The 23,356-nt window shown below is 48.0% G+C and overlaps 1 protein-coding gene across 1 annotated transcript in view; it reads right to left on the reverse strand.

Annotated features, from left to right (window-relative positions):
- Positions 1-15,954: 15,954 nt before the first annotated feature.
- Positions 15,955-23,356, reverse strand: part of RAB32 (RAB32, member RAS oncogene family) — a 43,749-nt gene continuing 36,347 nt past the window's right edge. The window contains exon 3 of the mRNA XM_074988711.1: positions 15,955-17,849. Coding sequence (XP_074844812.1) covers positions 17,700-17,849 — 150 coding nt within the window. The 3' untranslated portion in view covers positions 15,955-17,699. The remainder of the gene's footprint in view (positions 17,850-23,356) is intronic.

Below are 23,356 nucleotides of genomic sequence, written 5' to 3' on the forward strand. Positions count from 1 at the left end.
TCTACACGCCAAAGTAGCACACATCGAAATAGGGATGCCAGGCACAGCTGCAGACAGGGTCACAGGGCGGACTAGTGCTTCCGGGGCAACAGCTAGCCGCTCCCTTAAAGGGCCCCTCCCAGACACACTCAGCCTGCACAGCACGCAGTCTGAGGAGCCATAGGCCGTGTCTACACGTGCCCCAAACTTCGCAAATGGCCATTTCGAAGTTTACTAATGAAGCGCTGAAATGCATATTCAGCGCTTCATTAGCATGCGGGCGGCAGCGGCGCTTCGAAATTGATGCGCCTTGCCGCTGTGCGTCGCGTCCAGACGGGGCTACTTTTCGAAAGAACGCCACCGTCTTCAAAGTCCCCTTATTCCCATGAGCTCATGGGAATAAGGGGACTTCGAAGTAGGCGGGGCCCTTTCGAAAAGTAGCCCCGTCTGGACGCGCCGCGCGGCGGCAAGGCGCGTCAATTTCGAAGCGCCGCTGCCACCCGCATGCTAATGAAGCGCTGAATATGCATTTCAGCGCTTCATTAGTAAACTTCGAAATGGCCATTTGCATGGCCATTTCGAAGTTTGGGGCACGTGTAGACGTAGCCATAGGCACACAGACCCCGGGCGACGCAGTCATGGACCCACAGCAGCAGCAGCAGCAGCAGCAGCAGCAGCAGCCAGAGGTCCACCCAGCCCTCCCGGCAGGAGCAGGGCTCGCCCTGATCCATGCCATGCGGGAGGCAGCTGAGCACTTCCTTGCTACACCGGAGGAGGAGCTGCTCCCAGGGCAGCAGGGCTCAACCCCCAACCCGGCAGCACCCTGCCCCCCCACCCGCCTCACACGCCGCCGCCTGTGGAGCTACCCCACCAGCACCGACTGGTGGGAGTGGCTGGTGCTTGAGGAGTGGGACGACGACTGCTGGCTCAGGAACTTCAGGATGAGCTAGCAGACATTTATGGAGCTGTGCCAGTGGCTCACCCCCGCACTCAGGCACCAGGACACTGCCATGCGGCGTGCCCTCCCTGTGGAGAAATGGGTCAGCATCGCTGTCTGGAAGCTGGCCACTCCAGACAGCTACCGATCCGTGGGACAGCAGTTTGGTGTCGGCAAGGCCACCGTCGGGGCTGTCCTCATGGAGGTAAGAGGACCCACGGGGGGAGGGCAGGGCAGGGGAGGGGGGCCCGGGCAGAGGAGGGCAGGGCAGGGCAGGGCCACGCACACCCTGCTTACCCCTCATTGGTGCTCTCCCATGTGCTTTCCCAGCAGGTTGTGCGTGCCATCAATGCCATGCTCCTGCACAGGCTCGTGAGGCTGGGGGACCCAGATGCCACCATCGCAGCCTTTGCCACACTGGGCTCCCCCAGTTGCTTCGGGGCTCTGGATGGGACTAACATCCCCATCCGTGCCCCGCATCACAGTGGAGGACGCTATATCAATCGCAAGGGCTACCATTCTGTGGTCCTCCAGGCCTTGGTGGACAGCCGGGGCCGTTTCCAGGACATTTATGTGGGCTGGCCTGGCAGCACCCACGACGCCCGGGTTTTCCGGAACTCGGGCCTGTGCCGCCGGCTGGAGGCGGGGACCTACATCCCCCAGCGGGAGATTCTTGTGGGGGACACCACCATGCCCCTCTGCGTCATCGCAGATGCGGCGTACCCACTCCGGCCCGGGCTCATGCACCCATACACGGGCCATCTCTCCACCAGCCAGGAGCGCTTCAACCAGCGCCTGAACCACGCGCACCAGGTGGTGGAGCGCTCATTTGGCCGCCTGAAAGGACGCTGGAGATGTCTCTTTACCCGCCTGGATGCAGGCCCCAACAACATCCCCCAGATTGTGGGTGCCTGCTGCGCCCTGCACAATTTGGTGGAGAGCAAGGGGGAGACCTTTTATCAGGGCTGGGCTGTGGAGGCCGGCAGGGCTGACCTGCAGCCACCCGCTGCCCCCAGTTGCCAGGTGGACCCCGAAGGGACCCGGGTCCAGGAGGCCCTGCGGGCCCACTTCGATGATGAGGCTGCGGGGTGAACTCTGCCAGGCCCCCCACTGCCCACCCCTTCCTCCACAACACTCCCTGCCCCTACGCCTACACCACGGAGCACCCAACTGCCCCCCCCGCCCACTTTTCCTGGACAAATGACAGCACGCACATGTGGCTGAACTGGTTTTTCTTTTAGAACTTTTTTTTTTAACTATAATTAAAACAAGAACAAACTATATACAAGACCTAACAAAAGTATTCGGTACAAATAAAACAATAATAAAAAAGATTGCATAGAATGGATATGTTCTTCAATTAAAAAAAAAACCAGGGGTTATAAGGAAGGGGAAAACTATTTACATGGGGGGGGGGCGGGGCAAAGGGGGGGCACAAATAAATGTCACAGCAGTCTTATAAACTATATACAAGGGGGGGCGCCACGTCCCAGGCCCCACCTCCCTATAGTCCGGCACTGGGGGTGGGCGGCCGGGAGCCCCGCCTCGGCTGCAGCCCTGTCCGGGGCTGGCTGGGGGCCGGGCGGACCGGAAGATATGACTGGCGAGTCTCAGCTGGCCCCAGGTGTCCCTCGGCGGTCCGGCCCTCGGTGGTGGGTGGCGGGGCGACGGCGGACGGGACAGTGACGTGCGGAGCAGCAGGTGGTGCGGCGGGTGGAGCAGACAGGGCGGGCGCTGCGGCGGCCGGCGCGGCATGGGGGGGCCAGGTAGTCCACCAGACGGTTGAATGTCTCCATGTAGGCCCCCCATGCCTCTTGGCGCCAGGCCAGCGCCCGCTCCTGCAGGTCCAGCTGGCGTTGGTCCACCCGCAGGCACTGCTCCACGACCTCCAGCTGCCGACGATGGATGGCCAGCAGCTGGGGGTCCGTCACCGTCGGGTGCTGTTGCGGGGTCCGCCGTCTAGCCCGCCGTGGGGCCGGTCGGTCCTCCACCGAGGGGCTTGCCTGGAGCGATGGCCCCGGAGGGGTCTCCGGGACCACTGATGCCTCGCTGGCACTTTCTTCCAGTCCTTCCGATGGTGCAGCTGCAGAACACAGGAGGAGGGGGGAAAGAAGAATGGAGACAGGTGTTAGTGTGGGCCCCGAGCCATGACCCTTGTCCCCCCACCCCTGTGCTGCAGGTTCCCCATCCCCGTACCCGGGAGATGCTACTGGGATGGATGGGGCTCAGGGGTCCCCCTGCACTGCACCCCGTCCCCTTGTGGGAGTGACTCTCACTTCAGTCAGCAGGGTCTGACAGGAGAGGGTTCTTAGGCCACAGATGCCCAGTTTCTCTTGGAAGTGACCGCACAGCAGTCAGAGACAGTCCTTCCAACCCGTCCTGGGGAGAAGACCCCAAGGGGTGCCCCTCTGGAGTGTGGCTTTCCCCCTCCTCAGTCTGGCTGCCTTCCAGCTCTCCCTTCCCCTAGCCTCTACCTGCGGCCCCCGCCCCGATTCAAAGCCAGCTCGGCTCCTCCCTCCTCTTTGTTCAGGGCAGAGGTGTCACCTGCCAGCTGTAGCCCCAGGATCATCCTTTGCCCCTGGGAGCTATTCAGCTGGTTGCTCATATCTAGCCTGAGTCTCCCTTTTGCACTCCCCCCACTCCATCACATGCTGCTGCTGTGGGGTGTCCCACCCCCTTCTCCCAGGGGACCCTCGAGGTTCCGCTCCCCCCTGCCCCGGGGATGGGGCATGGCACTATCGTGGGAGGGGGCGGGGGCAGGGGCTGATGCACTGCTGTGAGGGACATGGCCCTGCTGTCCTTGGGGCCATGGCCATGTGGGCATGTTGGGGGCCCTGGGCACATATCTATTACCCCCGCCCCTCAACCCCGGGGAGTGTACACCAGAGGGGGGTACATACCTGTCGGTCCACTCCCACGGTCCGGAGATCCGTGGGGGGCGGACGCCCGGCTGCTGCTCCGGGAGGGCGGGAGGAGGATCTGCAGCCCGGACTCTGCAGAGGAGGAGCCCCCCTCCTCCTCCTCCTCCTGCCGCGATGGCCAGGGTGGGCTCCAGGGGGGGCCCCTGGGGTGGGGGGCTTACCTCTGGGACGGACTCCAGCTGCAGGGCCTGCTGGGGCTCGTCGGCCGAGGTATCAAGGGTGGCCGGAGGGGAAGAGGTGTGCCAGGGGCCCAGGATGTCCCTGAGCTCCCTGTAAAAGGGGCAAGTGACGGGGGCGGCCCCAGATCGGCCGGCCGCATCCCGGGCCCGGGCGTAACCCTGCTGCAGCTCCTTAACCTTATTCCTGACATGGTCAAGAGTGCGGGCAGGGTGACCCCGGGCGGCCAGGCCCGCAGACAGCCGAGCGAACGCATCCGCGTTCCGCCTCTTGCTCCCCATTACCTGGAGCACCTCCTCCTTGCTCCAGAGCCCCAGCAGGTCCCGCAGCTCGGCCTCTGTCCAGGAGGGGCCCCGCTGCCGCGTCGCAGCCTGGCTGCTGGGCTGGCTGGCCTGGCTGATTTGGCTCCCCTGGGGGGGTGCTCCCCTGGGGGCACTGCCGGGCAGCCATGGCAGGTGCTGGCCCTGTTCTGGGTGGCTGAGGGACGTGCAGGCTGGCCGCGTGTCTAGGCTGCCGCCTGCACGTTCGCCCAGCTTCCTGCACAGGAAGGGAGGGGGAGGGGACCTTTAAGGGGCCGCTCCACGCAGCCACCATTGAGCTGAGGGACTGGAGAGAGCGTCTCTCAACCCCTCAGCTGATGGCCGCCATGGAGGACCCCGCAATTTCGACGTTGCGGGACGCGCAACGACTACACGGTCCCCACTTCGACGTTGAACGTCGAAGTAGGGCGCTATTCCTATCGCCTGATGAGGATAGCGGCTTCGACGTCTCACCGCCTAATGTCGAAGTTAACTTCGAAATAGCGCCCGACACGTGTAGCCATGACGGGCGCTATTTTGAAGTTTGTGCCGCTACTTCGAAGTAGCGTGCACGTGTAGACACGGCTTGAGTTTACTAAAATCTACCTTCCTCAGCTCTTGTCTTTATTTTGGTGTACTCCCTTCTCTCACTCCTTAGAATCAGGAACTCTATCATTTCATGATCACTTCCACCCAAGCTGCCTTCCGCTTTCCAATTGTCGACCAGTTCCTCCCTATTTGTTAAAATTTAATCTAAAACAGCTTCCCATCCAGTGGCTTTCTCCACCTTCTGAAATAAAAAAATGCTTCCAATGAATTCCAAGAACTTGGTAATCTGTGCCCTGCTGTGTTCTTCTCCCAACAGAGGTCTCGGTAGTTGAAGTCACCCATCACCACCAAGTTCTGTGCCTCATTTACCTCTTCTTTCTGGTTAGGTGGTCTGTAGTTGACCCCTGACATCACCCCTGCTTTTTATCCTTTTTAACCTTACCCCGTCACTCTCAACACCTGGGTCTCCTATGTCCGTCTCAACCTCAAACACCAGTTCTTATTTTGTCCCCTTCCCAACCAAACTGTAGCTTTCAATACCAACATTCCAATCACATGCACCAAGTCTCTGCAATACCAACCATATCATATCTGTGTTTATTTACCAGCCTTTCCAAGTTCTCTCCCCTTATTTTCCATACTTCGTGCATTTATACACAACTTAGTTACCAATTATTTTCACCCTTCCCCAGTTCTGCCCTGTCCTTCCCTTATCTCTGCTGTTATAGCTCACACTCCCAACATTTTCTGACCTATCTCCCAGGTCTCCATGGTTTGCACTTACCTGTGGGCTTTGGTCACCTAGTGTAAAGCCAGTGTGCATGCAAGTACTCTCTTCCCCTTCCTAGACAGACGAACCCCATCTCTGCTTATCAGCCCTTCTTGAAATAGCATCTCATGGTCAAGAAATCCAAAGCCCTCTTAGTGACACCAACTTTGAAGCCAGATATTCACCTCCAGGATGCACTGGTCTGTGCCTGGACCCCTACCTTTGACTGGAAGGACTGGGGAGACTACCACCTGAGTGCCAAACTCTTTCACCCCCCCACCCCCAGAGCAGTTTGTTTGCAGTTCCTGCTGGTTGTGTGGCCTCTGGCTTTTAAAGTCTTCTCGCCTTGGTCCCTCCTACCCCTAGCTCACACCAAAGCTCCAAAGACACTGAAGTAGGATTTCATGAGACTGGAGAAAGTCTACCTTTCCAGTACAGCAAGGCGAATGTGAAAAGACAGCTGAGTCATGCAGATCAGGAATTTTCAATGCAGGTCCACTGATGGGGTGTGTGTGTGGGAGGGGAAGTAAAGAGGCAAAAATTTCTGGGGCCCAGTGATTGAAGAGGGTCTGGGACTTCTAACCACTACTGTTGCTACTGCCTCAGCAGCTAGAATCCTGGGCAAGCCTGATCAGGACCACAGGCTCTGCCTGGTGGGGAAAATAGCAGCTCTGTGCCCTGCCATTTCACCTTCCCCAGCTGGGGCGGGGGGACCAGCAGTGCAGGGAAGTGCTGGCCTGGAGACTTTTCCCCCACTGCTCCTATTGGCTGGTGTGGTACATGAAACCAAGTGTGCCCCCAAGGAGCTGTGAGGGGCATGAAGTCACATGTGCCCCAGGGAGCTGCACAGGAAAGTGCCCCTCCAACAAACTCCTGGACCCCTCTCCCACCCACAAAACCCACTCCAAATTCACTCCTGCACCTTGCCTTCTGCCCAGCCCCTGCACTCTCAGTCCACTCCTTCTCCCTCCTAACACCCAGGCACCACACCCATCTACCCCTATGCTCCCCTCCTGCCCACATCCCCATTCCCTCTTTCACCCTCCTCCTGCCCAGACCCTGAACCCTCTGCTTCTCCTGTAGCCACCCTCCCAAACAGACCCTGCACTCCCAACCCCATCCTGCTCCGCAGCAGTCTCCCAGCCCCACCCCCCACTAAACTCATTTTGGCCCTATCCCAGAGCCTGGGGGAAGCCCACAAAAGCTGCTAGACACCCCCTTACCCTCCCCGATTTAATCTGGCCTGTGAAAAGCTCTTAACCTCAGTCTTCCATCTGCTCCTTCCCCATGGGGCTGGAGCACGAGAGGAGTGAGGTGTCTCTGTAAAGGACCATATCAGTAGGACCCCCCCCCCTCAACTTTTGTGGCTCCTGATCCAACTGCTCCCCTATGAAAAGGAGCTGCTGCTAGCCCAGCAACAACTAGTCTTGGTCTCGCCTTTTCTTCAACAGGGAAGAGCTTTTAAACAGGCCTTCGGTGGTCCTTAATTGGATTCAGGTGTTCCTAACCGATGCGAGGTAACCCCCTTTCAGCTGATAGGAAAAAGGCTTTATATCTACTTTCTACTACCCTTTTGCAGCCCCATGGGGCTTGGCTTTATCACAATGCATAAGTACTTTTGAAGATTTGTTCTTAAGCTCACAGCCCAGGCCCCTTTCTTCTACATTTCACTTCTGGTTAACTTAGCCAATTCCCTGCTTTGCTTGCTGGATTTTGAGGCTCCCTTCCTTACATGCCTAGCAATTCATTTAATGGACAGCCTGGGCACCACACTTGGATCTGAGGAGTCCACTAGGTGGCAGGGGTTAGACATGGTGACACCTAGTACCTTAGTGGATCTGGTTTTTGAAGAGTGCAATCCAGAGTCTTGTGTTAAGCATTCCAGGAAAAGAGCATCACATGTGCAGTTCACCCATTCATCATCATCTTTCTCTGGCAGAGCTACAACCTAGTCCAGATCCAACTGTGAACGTACAGAATCTCAGTTTTAGTCTCTAATACGCCAGTGCCTATGAGGCATATTACTACTTAAACTATTACTACTTAAACTATGAAAACTATTGTATGAGAGATTATAATCAGGCCCCACCAATATTTCTAAATTTAGCATTGTACCACATTGACTGCTATTAGGTTAATTACACAGCTTTTTTCTTCAAAGGCAGAATATGGGGAAATTAAGCAACATGCATGTCATAAGGAGAGCATAAATAATGATGTGTTCAATACTTGGTTAGTTTTTTAAGTGTTCGTCACAGAACCCAGGTAATACAAGCACACAGTTCTTATCTCAGTAGATCAGATGATCATCATACCCCTCACACTCATCGGCTATGGCTACACTAGAAGCATCTGTCGATGGATGTTTCTGTTGGAGTAGATTTTCCAACAAAACATCTGGCAGAGGACAGCCATACAATAAAGCAGATTGAAAGAGCAATTTGCTGTTGACAGAGAGCAGCAGGTCTGCTCAGCCTTCTCTTGACAGAACGGTGGACTGGCAGCTCAGCAAACAGGGCTGCCTGGTGAATGGGAAGCCCTGTCTGTCTACGCAAGGTCCCCCCATCCCCCAGTGCATCCACACAGCTATTTTTTCGACCCTCTGTTGACCAAGGTGCTCTTCCTCATCTGGGAGTGGCAGAAGGTTGTTGGAGAATATCTTGAGAAAAGTTGCCACTCCACCAGTTTTGACAGAAAAAAAAAAAAAGACAAAATTCTCTAGCATAACTGTAGTCATCTATTTTAAAAGACATTTCCTGTTTGAAGACTCTGTGTTAGGGGGAGGAAAACAAGCCAAACCCAAATAATTCCATTTTCTTTTTGGCTACAGATTTTAAGTGTTACTATTATGATTGGCTAGATAATCAAGTAGCATGGAAGATAACAGGACAGCTGGTTGTACCTTGGCATCTGTGTGGCACTACTAAGTGATACAAAATAATGTGAAAGAGGACTAGCAGCATTAAGTGATAAAACACTCTGGTGAGATGCTACTGCTCATGTTAGATAAGCTGCTACTTTTTTGTACATTAACTATTTGACATATGCAATGTACCATGTATCTCTCAAATAATCCATGGAGATATTGAAAATGAGGCATGATATAAAATTGCATTTTGCTTCATCGAGGCATTTGTGGCATTTCTAGGATGCCCTATATTCTGCAGTTTTTTAGAACATGAAAACATATGTATATTTTTTTTCTTAGGATGTTTAGTATCTCAAAGTGAGAAATGTATACAACTACTTAAGAGGCTTGCAAGTTTCTCCATATACAGTGATGATATAAGGTACACGGCAACATAACTCTGGCTGCCTACTGCATGCTGCTGCAAGGGTACCATAAGAACAGGAAGAAATAGGACTTATTAATGTTAGGAGAAGGAGGTTCCAAAGACACCTGAATTCCCCCCACATTTTTTATTCAAGCCTAATTTTTTGTAATTAAACCTGAACCTTACTTTTTAATAAGGCTCAAGGAAAAGAGTGAGACTAACCATCATATAATAATTTATTTCCAAATTCAAGCTCTTACGTCCAAATTGAAAGGGATCTTGAACTGCAGTTTCCCCCCGAGTGGCTCTTACCTTTTCCGGTGGTTCACAGATGTGAAATGGCAAACCTTTTAATTAATCTTTATTTTACATTATTAAAAAGGTCCACACAACACTATCCCAAGTGAAAAGTTCAGTGGTGGGTCATTTGTGTCACAAACATCTAAACATTGGAAGAGATTACGTTAACATAAAGTACAGATACATCAATCCAGACCTTGTTTGTCACAAAAGATTTTCATTTAAAAACATTCGTTTTCCTTGCAATATCAGAGACAGACCTACAAACTCAAGACCAAACATCTCTGTGATATTTCAATCTGAATATATTTCAATATTCTAATGATGCACAATATATACTGCATAAATGTCATGGAACTAGCCATTTCTCCAATTGAAACATTACTTTCCATTACTCCTTTTGTGACCTCTATCCCCACTTCTTTGGGTCAAATTCCTTACATATTTCCTATGGAAGTGCAAAGGACAAAGGGGATACCATGAAAACACTATGAATTACACGAACTCTACTCAACCGTTCTTTGCATAGTTAAACAAACCAATGGCTGCATGACAGATTATCAGGTTGCAAGTTACTTTAAACAATGGTTTTCAGAATCCTTCTTAAAATACTGCCTGTTGGAAGATGATTTTGGATACGCAGAACAAAGATTTTTTGAATTAAGCAGTCCTAATTTTTAGGTTTTAAGCAAAGCTACCTGCTTATAAAAATAAGGTAACTTAAAAATCATTAGGATTTAAGTGGCCAGATACCATCTGAAGGATGAAGGTAGGAAGTAATTATCCTGTGCAGTACAACTATTTCAGTGTGATTCATTCCAACACTCTTAGAATCATAAGGAACTGTTAAGATTTTGAAGGGCTGAGGGTATTCCTCTAGTGTGAGCTCAGACTGTTTAAGGCATATTTGCATTATACTTTAGAGTTAAGAATGAATATTATGTGATGGTCCATATCTTTGTGACATGGTCATCTTCTTTAACAATCTATTTGCCCGTGGTATTCTAAAAGGATATGACACTGCAGTAATATTTGAACATCACCTGTACAGTTCATGGACCAATGGCCCCACAGGAAAAAAAAGCTACCATCACTTACTGCACTGGTAAGGAATTGTCAGGCTGTCATTTATTTTTTATCCATCTTTTAATAATTCTAAGTCATTCATATCTAAGGGTCTATGAATAAACTGGCATGCCCTGATGATACGTACTCCAGGTTACTTATGTAAGCAGCTGAAACAATCCTGAGATTGTTAGTAATTTTCTTTGAGAACTTATGGAGGACAGATGAGCTTTTCAAAGGACTAGCTTGTGCATCCTGTCAACTTCTAGCTACCAAAAGGGCTCTCTAACATGGTGAAGTTCACAAAATACCATATTAAAAAGAACTCAGCTAACTGATAAGTCTAAAAATTAGCTTCAATTCAATACAAAGCCTTGTGTTCTCTGTTAAAAAAAGTGTATTTTAAGCATGGGATAACTAAGGCAGTTGAAGCACTTTAGTTAGGGTGACCACCCATCCCAGATTTGGGGTGCCAAAAAAGCATCCTGACTTTTTTTTTAAAGGGACTAATTGTCCTGTATTTAGGCCCTTTGGGATTGGGTCCAGGAGTGCCCACGGCTGCTGCTTTCCCAGGGCTGTTGGCAGGGGGTGAGGGTGGAGGCACCAGATTCCTGGGGGTTGGTGGAGCTGTTATTTGGGACAGTGAAATATGGTTGCCCTAACTTTAGGTTTACTTTGAGGTAAACTGGGTAATAGAAGATTGGCTTCAGTGGCTTACCCCCCCCCCTTTTTTTAACTTGCAGATAACTCTCACTCAACCAGGGTTAATTTTTTTTATTTTTTGAAGCAGCACCAACAAGGTTGGACACCAAAGCCAGTAGAGCTGCCCCCTCACCCTGACATTTTCCTGTCCCCTTGGAAGAGCCCTTTGTATACTGAGAGAAGAGGGGAGGAGGGATAGGTGACCAGGTGACTCTCCTGTGCTTACGGATACGCATGTAAAACCAGGATTACTTTCCCTGTACCCCATAAATAAATACTAAACTATTGTTGCTGACTTACAACCAATTAAAAAAAGTTTGCTAATTCTGGGGGGAGTAGATAAATTGAGTTCCGTGGAAGAAGGGTTAAATATACAGCAGCATGAACTTTTGAGAAGACATCTCAAAATGTAAAACAAAATTGAATTTCTGGTTGCATAAATCCTTCTTAGTAGGCAAAGAAGCCCACAACCTAGTGGGAAAGTCAGGCAGAGATCGACGACAACCATTCCTCTTCCTGTCTCAGACACCACCCTCCCCAGAGCCCTACAATTCCCAAATTTTTCAGTCACCTGGCAAGTGTTGTTGTGTATTTTATAATTGTTTAGTGGTCAAGCCCAAGGGACATGTGTTTAGAATCACTTCAACAAATACTTCTAATTTTTTATGGTGCTTTACAATGAGTAAGCCGTCATTTTAACAAGATGTGGGGTCACCAACTAGTCCCCTCTGACCACGCTGGAGAGGATGACTCTTCCCCATATGTAGGTGGTCAAAGAAAAGACTAGCGAGTTCAAGAAACAGAGCAGGCTGTCATTAAGGGTCACAGAATTAGCCTGAACCTTAAACTGTTGGATTACTGGTAGTAGGAACTCCTGCACTACAGATCTACCATTTCCCCCTGCCCCCATATTCTAGGCTTCACACCAACACTGAAGTAGCTCTTGCCCAAAGAGCTAATGAGCTAAAATGCAAAGGGTGTGGACAATAAATGGCCACATGAAATGACTCATCCCTGGTTACACAGAAGTTCACTGGCAAGATTTAGGACTTAGAACAGGAGGAGTCTGGTGTTTTTCCAGTTGCTGGCTTCTGAGCCATCAATTTATGGAGTGATTCTAGCTAAAACAATTTTTTTTTAAATAAAAGTAGAGCAGATATAGAGATAAAATGAAGATGGGTTATTGCACCCTCAATACTTTAGTATCTAGTTAGTGTGACAGTTTTGTGAACAGCTAGATAGTGTCAGATTTGCCATAGACTTGTTGTAGGCTCGGGCCATAATTTTTCATACCTGTGCCTCATTATTTGGGCTAGGCCTAGATTACAGATTTTTCCAACAAAATTTCTGTCAGCAGATCACAGCCAAACTGCCAAGTGGATTTCAAGAGTGATCTGTTCTGTCAGAATGGCTGGGCAGTCTAGCCGCTCTGTCAGCTAAAAAACACTCCCCCTTCCCCAAAGCACAGAGAGGGATGGCTGGTGTCTCAGAAGCACTTGTCTGTCCACAGAGGGGCCCCTGGAACACCTGGACTGGCTCTCTGTTGACAGAGGCATTCCTCATGGGTAGTGGGATAGGACTGGGAACAGAAGTGCAACATTCTGTTGATTTACTGTTGACTGAACAACTTGGGAATCTGGACACTGGGGGTTTTGTCAACAAAAATCCTCTAGCGCAGGCATAGCCTTCAGTTCAATAAATGGGTCCTATTGGACTGCTTTTACAAAGAGCACAGGGGTCAGGATGCTCAAATCCTCACAGAATCTATTCATATTCTGCCTCTTGACTGTGATTGAGAGTTGCCAAGCTCACTGTTTCCATCACAACAGCATCAGCAAGGGGGCTGTGCTGATACCATTCCCAGGCAACCACCACGCTCCAAACACTGATCTGAGCAAGCTGGCATGCTTCAGTGGTGGTGAAGACTGAAAAGGAGACAGGATCTGTATTGTTCCTTCACAGAGTAGAAAGGAAGAGGCCCTGTTCTTACCTGTCCTCCCTCCCACCTATGCAGTGACTGAAGGATAGAGGAGTCAAGCTACTCTGCCCATACAAGCCTCAGGTCCCTTCCATTCATCATTGGGTCCCTGTCCACAGAAGGTGGGGATAGCAGCTTAAGAAACTCACTTCAGGAAGCATTTTGAATGCACATTTATTCAAGGCACTGAAACAGAACATGTGACGTAGTCACACATAAATAGTACTATTCCTTCACTATAGACTTGCTTAAACTCCTCTTTTTGCACTATTTAAAGGCTGGTAAAAGAATGCAAGGTAGGTAGTACCTTTATTTCTTGGTAATTAATTTTAAAAACCAAGCCAAAACTGACAGCTGTTATCAAAAAAATTCTCCACATCCAGTTGACTATGGTCAGAGTTCTGACATTGATCATGGACAAAGCCCCTTTAGATTGATTCTTAAATGTACCCACTGAAAAAATGTGGCATTTTGCATATTTTCAGTGTACAGTATATGACTTTTAATCTATCACACTGAAACTGCACTGAAATCTCTTAAGGAAATGAAAGGCAGACCCAGAATGTCTTAGCTTGTCATTCATTTATATGAAGTACCTTGAATTTTAAGCACATCTACAAAACACATGCAGCTGTGGACTGAAGCTGTTTAAAGAGAACAATCAGGGGTGGAAGTCTGCATTAAAAGCTCTGAGCCATTGGAGAACCAGAGAAGGATGAGGGTAAAATAAGTTTTGCTTTTAAAATTTAGCACCACTTTTTTAAAGCCACGGTCTGCCCTTTTACCACAATTAAATAGGTGCTCAAGGGTTGAGAAGCTACCCGTGTCAAGTCACTGAAGAAAACTTCCATCATATACCACAAAGATTATAAAGGGGTGGTAGGTCCAAAAACTGTTTAATACATCCAGAAGATGAGAAGAACTACAGAAGAGTGTGGATTTTCTTACTTCATTCTCTTCCACCATTTAACTGCTTCTCAGATTCCCATCCTGAAAGCTCAATTACTTTAACTCCTCCTGTAATGCATTGTCATGGTGGCTGCACAAATTAAGGTTTTAAAAATAGGTTGCCACACCTGCCTTAGACAGAAGAATAGTAAGTGACTAAGAACCAGGAAGACTTTTTCCATTTTGCCCCCAAACAAGTTCAGCATTTTAATGGAGTATTCTGAAGTAGTAATATGACTGAAGCTTGCATACAGTGTACTGCTGATGAAGAATGCATTCATTTCTCCAAGATTGTTCTAGATAGCTGGAGACCAGTGGTCAGCTCTCTGTCCACACAAGATCAAGCTGGCACATATCTGAAATTGTTTCATTGTAAACCCCTTACTCCCCACAAAAAACCAAAACTGGTGTCTTGCCTATCTGGATTCCAGTGATAAAATAGCTAATTTTCAGATTCCTTGAATACTGTGTTCCCTAAAAGTCTAGGGAATGGGACTATAAAAATAAAAGTTTAATAGTGTATTATTTTTCTTCTTTCTATACAGTCACTTTGAAGATTCCTCATTTCTTTTTCTAGCAATATATAGTAAGTGAATTGCTTACTTCCTGCACCCTGTAATATATCCAGTCCAAGACAGGTTCTGTGGAGAAGTTTAGATAACTTGGTGGGGGCAGTAGGGGACATCTCTCTCCCATTCTGCCCCTAGACTATTTTTTTTTTTTTTTTTTTTTTTAAAATATACCTGTTAGGGAAAAAAAGTCCCTTTTCTGCAAGAACAGATGCATATGCTTAATTTTAATCAATACATCCACCATTTGTCAACTAGACTTTAAGGCAATATAGAGCTTTTGGCAAGAGCGAAAGAACCTTAAATTACCTAAGAGATCTTTTTAAAAGAGTGCTACAACAGCAAATAGATTTAAGTTCAATGACTCCTTAGAGATCACTGCTTTCCTCTATAATGTTCCATTCATTGGTTTATGGTAAGAGTTTAGTTTTGGCAGCGTGAGATTAACAGTGAACTGCAACTGAACTGTTTTAACAGAAGATAAAAATCAGTAGAGAATGAGAAATCTGGGCATGAGAATATTAATTATGGTGCTGTGTCTACACTACACAGTGCACTATTGGTATTAAGTTTGCTGTTGTATTTCAGGGACAAATACGTTAGTTCATTGTTTGAAGTGACCAGTTTGATAGCCTTAAAGGAAAAGCACTACTTGTCCAGTTTAACTTTAAAATTAGTCGCTTCTGTTTTTAAATTCAAGCAAAAACTGACCTGACCTTTTAAAGCAGGTAATAGGAATAGATTAGTCAGTCAATCTGACAGATTCAAGCCATCATTGAACCAGGTTAGCAAAATATTGCATATATCCAGTGTCTTAATACAAGAGAGCATGTAAGTAAGTTAATTAAGCAGAGATACAATTGTCATGTGTTGCCCATATTAGCCTATTCACCCAGGGTTAGGCGTTCAGCCCTCACTGGGGCATTCCAAGGGTCTGGCGCAGGTTAGATTTTTAAAAGTCAGGGATGGTGATGGGTCCTGCTGCGAGTGCAGGGGGTCTAGACTTGCTGACCTCCCCAGGTCCCTTCCAGCTTACTCTGTGTGTGTGTCTGCGCGTGCGTGCGCGCGCGCGCGTGCATGCGTGCACCCCCCAACTAATGGGGCAGCAGTGTACATTGCTTTAACCCATTAGTTAAAACACTTTGGTTCTAATTACAGTTGCACAAAAACAGGAGAGATTGGTGGCAATTATCAGAGCATGTACATAATATTGATGGCATCATTCCACCTGTTTCACGGTTAAAACTTAGCCAGCACAGTTTTTTAGAACACTGGCATGTTCTGTAAGTTACAAAAGAGAAAGGATCTCCACACCTGAATACTAACTTTCATCCATTTGGAAAAACAGCATTGCCCCAGAGCTGACTGACTATGGCAGGAGGGGGCTAGAGAAGAGTATCCTTTCAAAGGAACTCTTCAGAAAATCTATAAAAACATGCCCGTGTTCTGAATTAAGGAACTAAGTAATGGTTAATACTTAGCAGTGACCACATTTTAGTTTAATATGCAACAGCAAATCCAAACAAAGTATATTGGGAAATTCTGCAGGCTTGAGGGAGAAGGTATTCCTGAGAAAAATTGGAATATTCAACACAAAAACATACAAGAATTTTATTTCACATAGAAATAACTATGCCTGAATAGTTTTATTTATTGCTTAAAAAAGAAACAATTATCTGTATGCATCTAATTAAAATTTAGCTCGCACTTGACAATTTTCCTTCTCATTTTAACAGAGTATGGAAGAAATAGCACACCTAAATCAGACATGGACAAAGTGTATGGACCCAAACTTTCAGTGTCAGACCAAGCAAACAAAAAACAAAAAGCCTAAAAACAACCCTTCAGAATAAATTGCAACTCAGGTATCGCTGATTGGGGGAGCAAGAGGCATACAGGGGAAAGGAAAGATAACACCCCACACCCAAAACCAAAACATCCAGAATCTTAGAGGAAGACAGGAGTTGCATTTAAATGTAATATTTCCACATCACTAGAGAATGTCTTTTCAGCTGCCACCGTGACTCCCAAAGTTCTGGCCATATTCATGAAGTTGCAGAAGTCAAAACTTACTGTAACCTGCCTTCTACCAGGTAGCAAAGCAAGCTAGGCAAGTTTTTACTTCAACTGTTTGCACTCCAAATTAGTAATACACTTCTCATTTGCACTTTGCATAGGTGAAGTCTGTGTAGCATTCATTTTTATGTCATGAAGACCTTTGTAAAAGGTTAGCAACTAAGTGATTTAAAAAACTACCCCTTCAATTTATCTGAAGATACCCTCCTTTCCATATGGAACCAAAATCAAAAGGTGTCTCAGGACCAAGATCTGAGAAATTTGAATTACTCATCTAGTCACACTATAAGCTAATCTCACACAGTTAAAATATGTAACAAAACCAGAACACTTATTTGACAGTCCTCTCCTGGATGAAGTTAAGCTACCATCTCAAAGAGTTAGTATAAATGTATTTCTGGCCATTAGTTTTATTATGTGCACAGGGGTGATGCTTCCTTTACATTTCTTTTAACTGGGTACACCACACTAAGAAAAGCCTGCTATGTGCACTGGACTGTGTTTGACAAGTTCAAACTAGTTAAAAGTATTTGAACTAAATTCTCAGCTAGTAACTGGAGCTGCACTTGCTACCAACTGCATCAGCCCAATAGTCATGCCTTTGCCGTCAGAGATGATGATACCTCTGTTTTCTCTTCTGGTACTTACTTGCAAGTGGTGTACTTACTTTGCATTCGGGCTTAGTGACCAAATAAGTAAGGGACTGTAGTTTCAGGGCCCTCAAGTTAGGAGGTAACCACTAAGAACAAAAAGTAGTAGATTGGAGAAGATAAGGAGGCAAGCAGGCATGAAATGTCATAGGTATAAGAATACTCATGGCAAATAGGCAAGTGCTTATTTCAACTCAAACTTCTGTCAAGAATGAATCAAATATTCTTCCTCTGAACTAACACCTAGCCTAATACGCATCATACTAAATGTTTATATTCCTTGGAGAATAAAAATGTAAACACTACTCTCCATTTTCATGTCAGAAAAAGGTAGCTACTGTTAGACACAGCTTCATACAAAAAAGTGTAAACACCCAAAAATATCAAACATAACCAAACCCCTCACTTAAATTGTCCTTAAGGCAGCACTGTAGCAGCAGTCTGATCTGAGGAACAAGAGTCTTTCTGCTCATTCTGTTGCATTTACATGCAAGAGAAAGTAACATTAGCAGCACTGTGATTTACTGTCTGCTTTCAAGGGATCTGGGTCCAGTTTTAGTTTGTTCACATCATTCTCTTCATTAGGAAAGCTTTTGTAGTTGGCAAGGATGTTTTCCACCAAGAATCGAGCAGCTTCATCTATGTTGATGTTGTCCTGAAAAAGATGTGACAGTAAAAAAAGTCAGTGATCTTTTCACCAACAGGTTATAGCCACTCCTGCCTTTTGGGGGAGGTTGGCAAGTGCTTATTAAAAGTTCTTTAACTTGACTTCAATTCTATCCAAGCTGCTTAACATTCCTGCCTCAGCGTGGAGGCTGAAGGTCCTTTAAAGCATGGGAAAGGTTGTCTAGCTTCACTGTATGCTCTTTGTATAGCAAATGCCTATTTCAGGTTAAAAGGGAGCCACCCCATCCAGTTTGCTAAGCAGACATAAGAGCTACAATTAGAAGCAGCATCCACACAAAAACATGCAAAGCGTTCCTATTTTACTTTGTCTCACTAGAACAGCAGAGTCAAGAAGGGCTTTGAAATGCCATGTGAATGACAGTTTGACAAGGGACTCAATATGTTAGCCTCTTGACCAGAATGGGAAACTAGGGTATGAAAGGGTTCATTATCTGGCAGATAGAGTAGTCTTGGCAGTTTGTGGTGCCAAGTGAAAAATCCATGGAGCAAAGGATACACCGAGTCTTTTTTAGAAAAGATACAGGAAATAGTCAAGTCTGAGCAATGAATCTTAGCTGACTTCCCTCCAGCCGTGTCTACACTATTACCTTCCTTCGAAGGAAGGATGGTAATTAGGGTGTTGGGAGTTTATTAATGAAGTGCTGCCATGCATAGGCAGCACTTCATTAAGCAATTACCACCCCCCACGGCAACTCCGAAGTACTGGCACACATCTAGCTGTGGTGCACTCTCCAATACTTCAAAGTGCTGCCTATGCACTTCATTAGTAAACTCCCAACACCTTAATTCGAAGGAAGGTAGTAGTGTTGACAAGCCCTATGTGTTTTAAACAGAACAGAAAACTGGAGTTTCAACTGATAGGAGGGATACAACCAAGTATCTGGATATGAATTTGAAAGCAGATTTTGGGGTGAGGGAGAGGATGTGGAAATAAAGAACTTGAAGCGAGAAAAGTGACTGAAAAACAGCAGCTTCTTAAAATGGAGGCATCAGAAAATTAACTTCAGAAAATACAGTGATGGCTCACTACTTACATGATATTTGGAAAAGTCACTAATAGAGCTTTAGAACAAGGGGGTTTTGAGACACATTAAGCTGCCAACTCATGCACTGGCATGTGTGCCCACTGCCATCTATTTCTTTTTTTTGCCTTTTATTATATCTTGCAGATATCGCAAGATGCCTACCCACCTACTGACTGAGGGTCTGTCCATGTTTTTAATCCAGGAGTAGTAATCTGAAATATTTTAGATAAACCATCAGTAATGGCATTAGACAGTCAGACTTGCAGGTTCAGAGACCTTAAATGTTGGATTTCATCAAAGCTCAGAAGTGACTCATGTTACCATTGTACGTTCCAGTTAAGCAAGGAAAGATGACGACCTGGTGTCCTGTAGGTATAGCCCAGCTGCTATATGCCAAGGACTAGGAAGTCTGCAGTGGTGTAAGGTGCCTAAGAAAAAGCTCCCCACCCCCACCCGTCAACCCCACTAACTGAATTTACACTAGCCATCTGAGCCAAAGTAAACCACATTAGCTTTGTGAAATGAGCTTGGTCCTGGCAGTCTGAAGAATAGCCAATTTAGGGTGTCCTCTGAACAAACTTTCATGTTCAGAATCACCTGCTTCTGCCAATTCCCCTGAAGGCAAGTTGCAGCAGCTCCCACTACAATTTGCCCCTTGGTGCAACAACAGAAGCCCACAAACTTACACGGGATTCATTTGGTTGTGGCTAGTTCTAGGGCTGTGGGTTTAATATCGGAGAGTGTCAACTTACCTTAGAGAGGACCAAAAACAGAATTTCCCTTTTACTAGAGGTGAACCTACATATTCATGTGCAGTATTTATAATTTCCATTTCTGAAGGTTTATTATTTGCCATTAATGCAGAGTTAGAGGTACACAATGGATAGAGAAATGAGAGAAATTGTGAATTTCAAGTTGAACTGTTAAACCCTTTCCATTTTTTTTTTTTTTGCAATTTTAAGTGCACAAAAGAATTATGGGATTGGCTTCTTAAAAAGCACTCCAAACATCTTTAAAAATAGTTTTAGTTGTAGCACATCTCAGAACCTTAGATATAAAAACAAGGGACTAAATCTGTTCAGCTTGCTTTCTGAGATGTGGGTTCTTCATTCTATTTCTCTGCCAAAAGACTAACTACTGCAGTTAGTTACAGCTGCATTCCATCTGATGCTACTGCATTGTTGTAAGACACAAATTTCAGCCCACACTCTGGGTAGTTAGTAACTGCAATATGTATTAAAAAGTTACAATTAAACTAGAACCTCTAGATATATTTTGGAGTGCTTCCCTATTAATATCCATTTATCATTTTATACACTCATTTCAGCAGCACACAGCAACTCAAGGAAAGGGAAGAATTATGCCCAACTCAAGCTTAGAGAGATCTAAAAAGGTTAGGAAAAACAAAAAAGCTACCATCAGTAAAATTTCTGGCTACAATGCTTTGTTTAAGCTGAGGATACAAGAAGTAGGGCATTCATCATCATGCCAGCAATGCAAGCTTCCTGTAGCAACAAACTGACAGGCTGTGGTCTTGCATTATCAAGGTCCGTTAATAGTGCATGCCTTCTACACCTTTTCCTGAACTATTGTAGCCTCTCGATCTATTCCTATCTCCTTCCACTGGGTTTAAGAGATGATTGCATCATCAATATTCAAATACTCTTCAATCGCTGGTCTTAGTTAAGGGGCATGCTCCCTCTTCTACCCAGTCTTTGTGGTGGTGTCTTCCCTGCCCCACTGTTCCACTTTTTTTCACATGCTGGCAACAGCCATCTCACACTTACATCCATTTTTCCCTCTGCTGACTCATCTCAGAGACAGTTAGAGGGGAAGTGGGCAAACAGAGGAGAAAAGGGGACTTGTGGTTTTGTGCAGCATACCAAAGGGATCAAGCAGGCCAAAGTGTTCAGAATTCAGACTGGAGAGGAGTTTACTTGAAAACTCTGGGTAAGAGTCCATGAATTCTCTTAGGGATGCCACAATCGCCAAAAAATGGTGGAAAGTATTCCCATACAGTGGCGATGGGTTTCTATTCTATGAAGATGTGATGGAGTGGGCGGAGTGCATGTGAGACAAGCAGAGCAGCTCCCTGTGGCTAAGGATGACCCTGGGGCTATAACCTAGGCTGGCAGGTTACGCCTCAGCCCTGAATAAAGAGGGAGGAGCCGAGCAGGTTTTGAATTGGGGGTGGCAGTTAGAGGCTAGGGGGAGAGAGAGCTGGAAAGCAGCCAGCCTGAGGGGGAAGCTACACCCCACAGGGGCACCCCTCGGGCTCCTCTCCCCAGGATGGGTTGGAATGACTGACTGCTGTACTGACGCTTCTGTGAGAAACTGGGCACCTGCTGCCTAATAAGCCTCCTGTTGTACCTGCTGAGTGAGAGTCACTCCTGCCAGTGGATGGGGTGCAGTGCATGGGGACCCCTGAACGCCACCACAGTGGTGTCAGTGGGATGCACTGCACCCACAGATGAGGTCCCAGCAGTGGCTGACTGAGCGCAAGAGAAGGAAGGGGCCTCACAAGAGCCAGAGGTGGAACAGAGCAATTCCTGCAGCTGCTGCTGGTGAGTGGATACCCCAGGAGATGGATTATACCCGACTCCTAAAGGCAGAGCTAGCGGGGCTGTGCAGAGAGAGGGGCCTGACCACAGGGAAGGCAACCAAGGCCCAGCTGATTTTCCAGCTGGAAGAGAATGACCAATCCAGGGGGCCAGATCCTGTCCTGGCAGGAAGTGGCCGGTCACCCTCGGGAAGCATTTCAGACTCTGACAGGAGCGGGGGCTCAATGCCGTCAGACAGACACGGTGCCAGACAGGTCACACTCAGCTAGCGGTAGTCCATCGCGGGCAGAGTCCCCCACCGCAGAGCTGCGACAGCTGGAGCTCGAGGTGAGATTAAAGGAAGTGGAGCACCAGGAACGGGACAGAGTCCAAGCACAAGCGCCAGCTACAAGAGACAGCGGGAGGAGAGCGAGCGAGAGCAGGCGCATGAGCAGGCCATGGTGGAGGCGAGACGCCAAGAGGCCCCAGCTGCGGTAAGCGGGGAGAGGGCCAGGCAGCTCGGGGTGGCCAGTCACTTGGAGACATGTGCTGGCCCAGTGTCAGGACCCAGGGGACATGCACAAGTTCCTTACTGCCTTTGAGCGAGCCTGTGAACTGCACGAGGTTCCCCCAGCTGAATGGCTCTTGACACCTCACCCCCTTGCTGAGCCAGAAGGCCGCAACAGTGCTCAGCCAGCTGGAGGGGCTGCAGCCTGAGGACTATGAATGAGTCAAACAGGCCCTGCTGCATAAGTTCAGGCTGACTCTGGAGATGTACAAGAGGTTCCAGGAGGCACAGAAGAGGCCAGAGGAAACCTATGTAGATGTGGCCTCCCGCCTGAGGCAATACTACCAGAAGTGGGTGTTTGGGATGGGAGCCCAGTCTGTAAAGGACCTGGTCGAGTTGGTGGTCCTGGAGCGATTCTACGAGATGTGCTCACCTGACCTGAGGGTGTGGCTCATGGACCGGAGGCCTGGGGATTCATACAATGCAGGGAAACTGGCAGATGACTTCAAACATCTGGGCCATGTTTGAAAGTGAGTCCCACAAAGAGGGAGTCCCGGAGAGAGACTGGTTCCTGACCGTACGACAGGGGACCACCTCTTGGGCGAGCCCAGGAAAGAGGGGCTGGCCACCCACCCCCCCAGAGAGCCAAGCAGAGCCTGGACAGAGCAGCTGGCCCAAGGGACACAACAAGACCCCGGGCTGTTATCGCTGTGGGTGAAAGGGGCATAGATCAGCCCAGTGCCCCAAGCTCCCAGACAGGTTGAGCAGACTGGGGGTCATGGAGTCAATGGGGTGGAGTCCCAGAAGCCAGAGGGGCTGGCGCTGACAGCAGGTACTTGGATTGGGCTGAGTCCATCCCACAGACCAGCTCCTCAGGGGGACCAAATGCTCAGAGGTCAGTTTAGAGTGGGGGCGGCAATGCCTCTGCGGATCAAGTGTGTCTCACCCCTCGAGGTAGACAGGAAAAGGTCACGGGGTTCTGGGACACAGGCGCTGACATGACACTGGCCCGACCCAGGGTGGTGGCACTGGGCTGCATGATACTCAATTCCCACTGGACTAACAGGAATTGACGGGACCTCTTTCAAGGTGCCCATGGTGAGGGTGCACCTGAAATGGGGGGGGATAAGGAAGGCCCCAAGAAGGTGGGCATGCACAGCCATTTGCCAGCAGATGTACTGATGGTGGGGTGACCTGGCCAGGTGAATGCCCTCGTGCCCTGGTCCTGACCCGTAGCCAAAGAAAATGAGGTGTGCGTTGCCTAGATTTGGGGGTACAGGCCCAGCCAAAGCCACAGAAGCCAACCCTGAGAGAAAGGGGCCCCCAAAAACCAGATCTCACCGGCCAGTGGTGCTGGAGCCAGGCAGGGATGGGGAAGTGGCTTCCGCCCCTGCTGAAGAGT

Source organism: Carettochelys insculpta, chromosome 3 (genome assembly GCF_033958435.1).
Source record: "Carettochelys insculpta isolate YL-2023 chromosome 3, ASM3395843v1, whole genome shotgun sequence".
Lineage (NCBI taxonomy): Eukaryota > Metazoa > Chordata > Testudines > Carettochelyidae > Carettochelys > Carettochelys insculpta.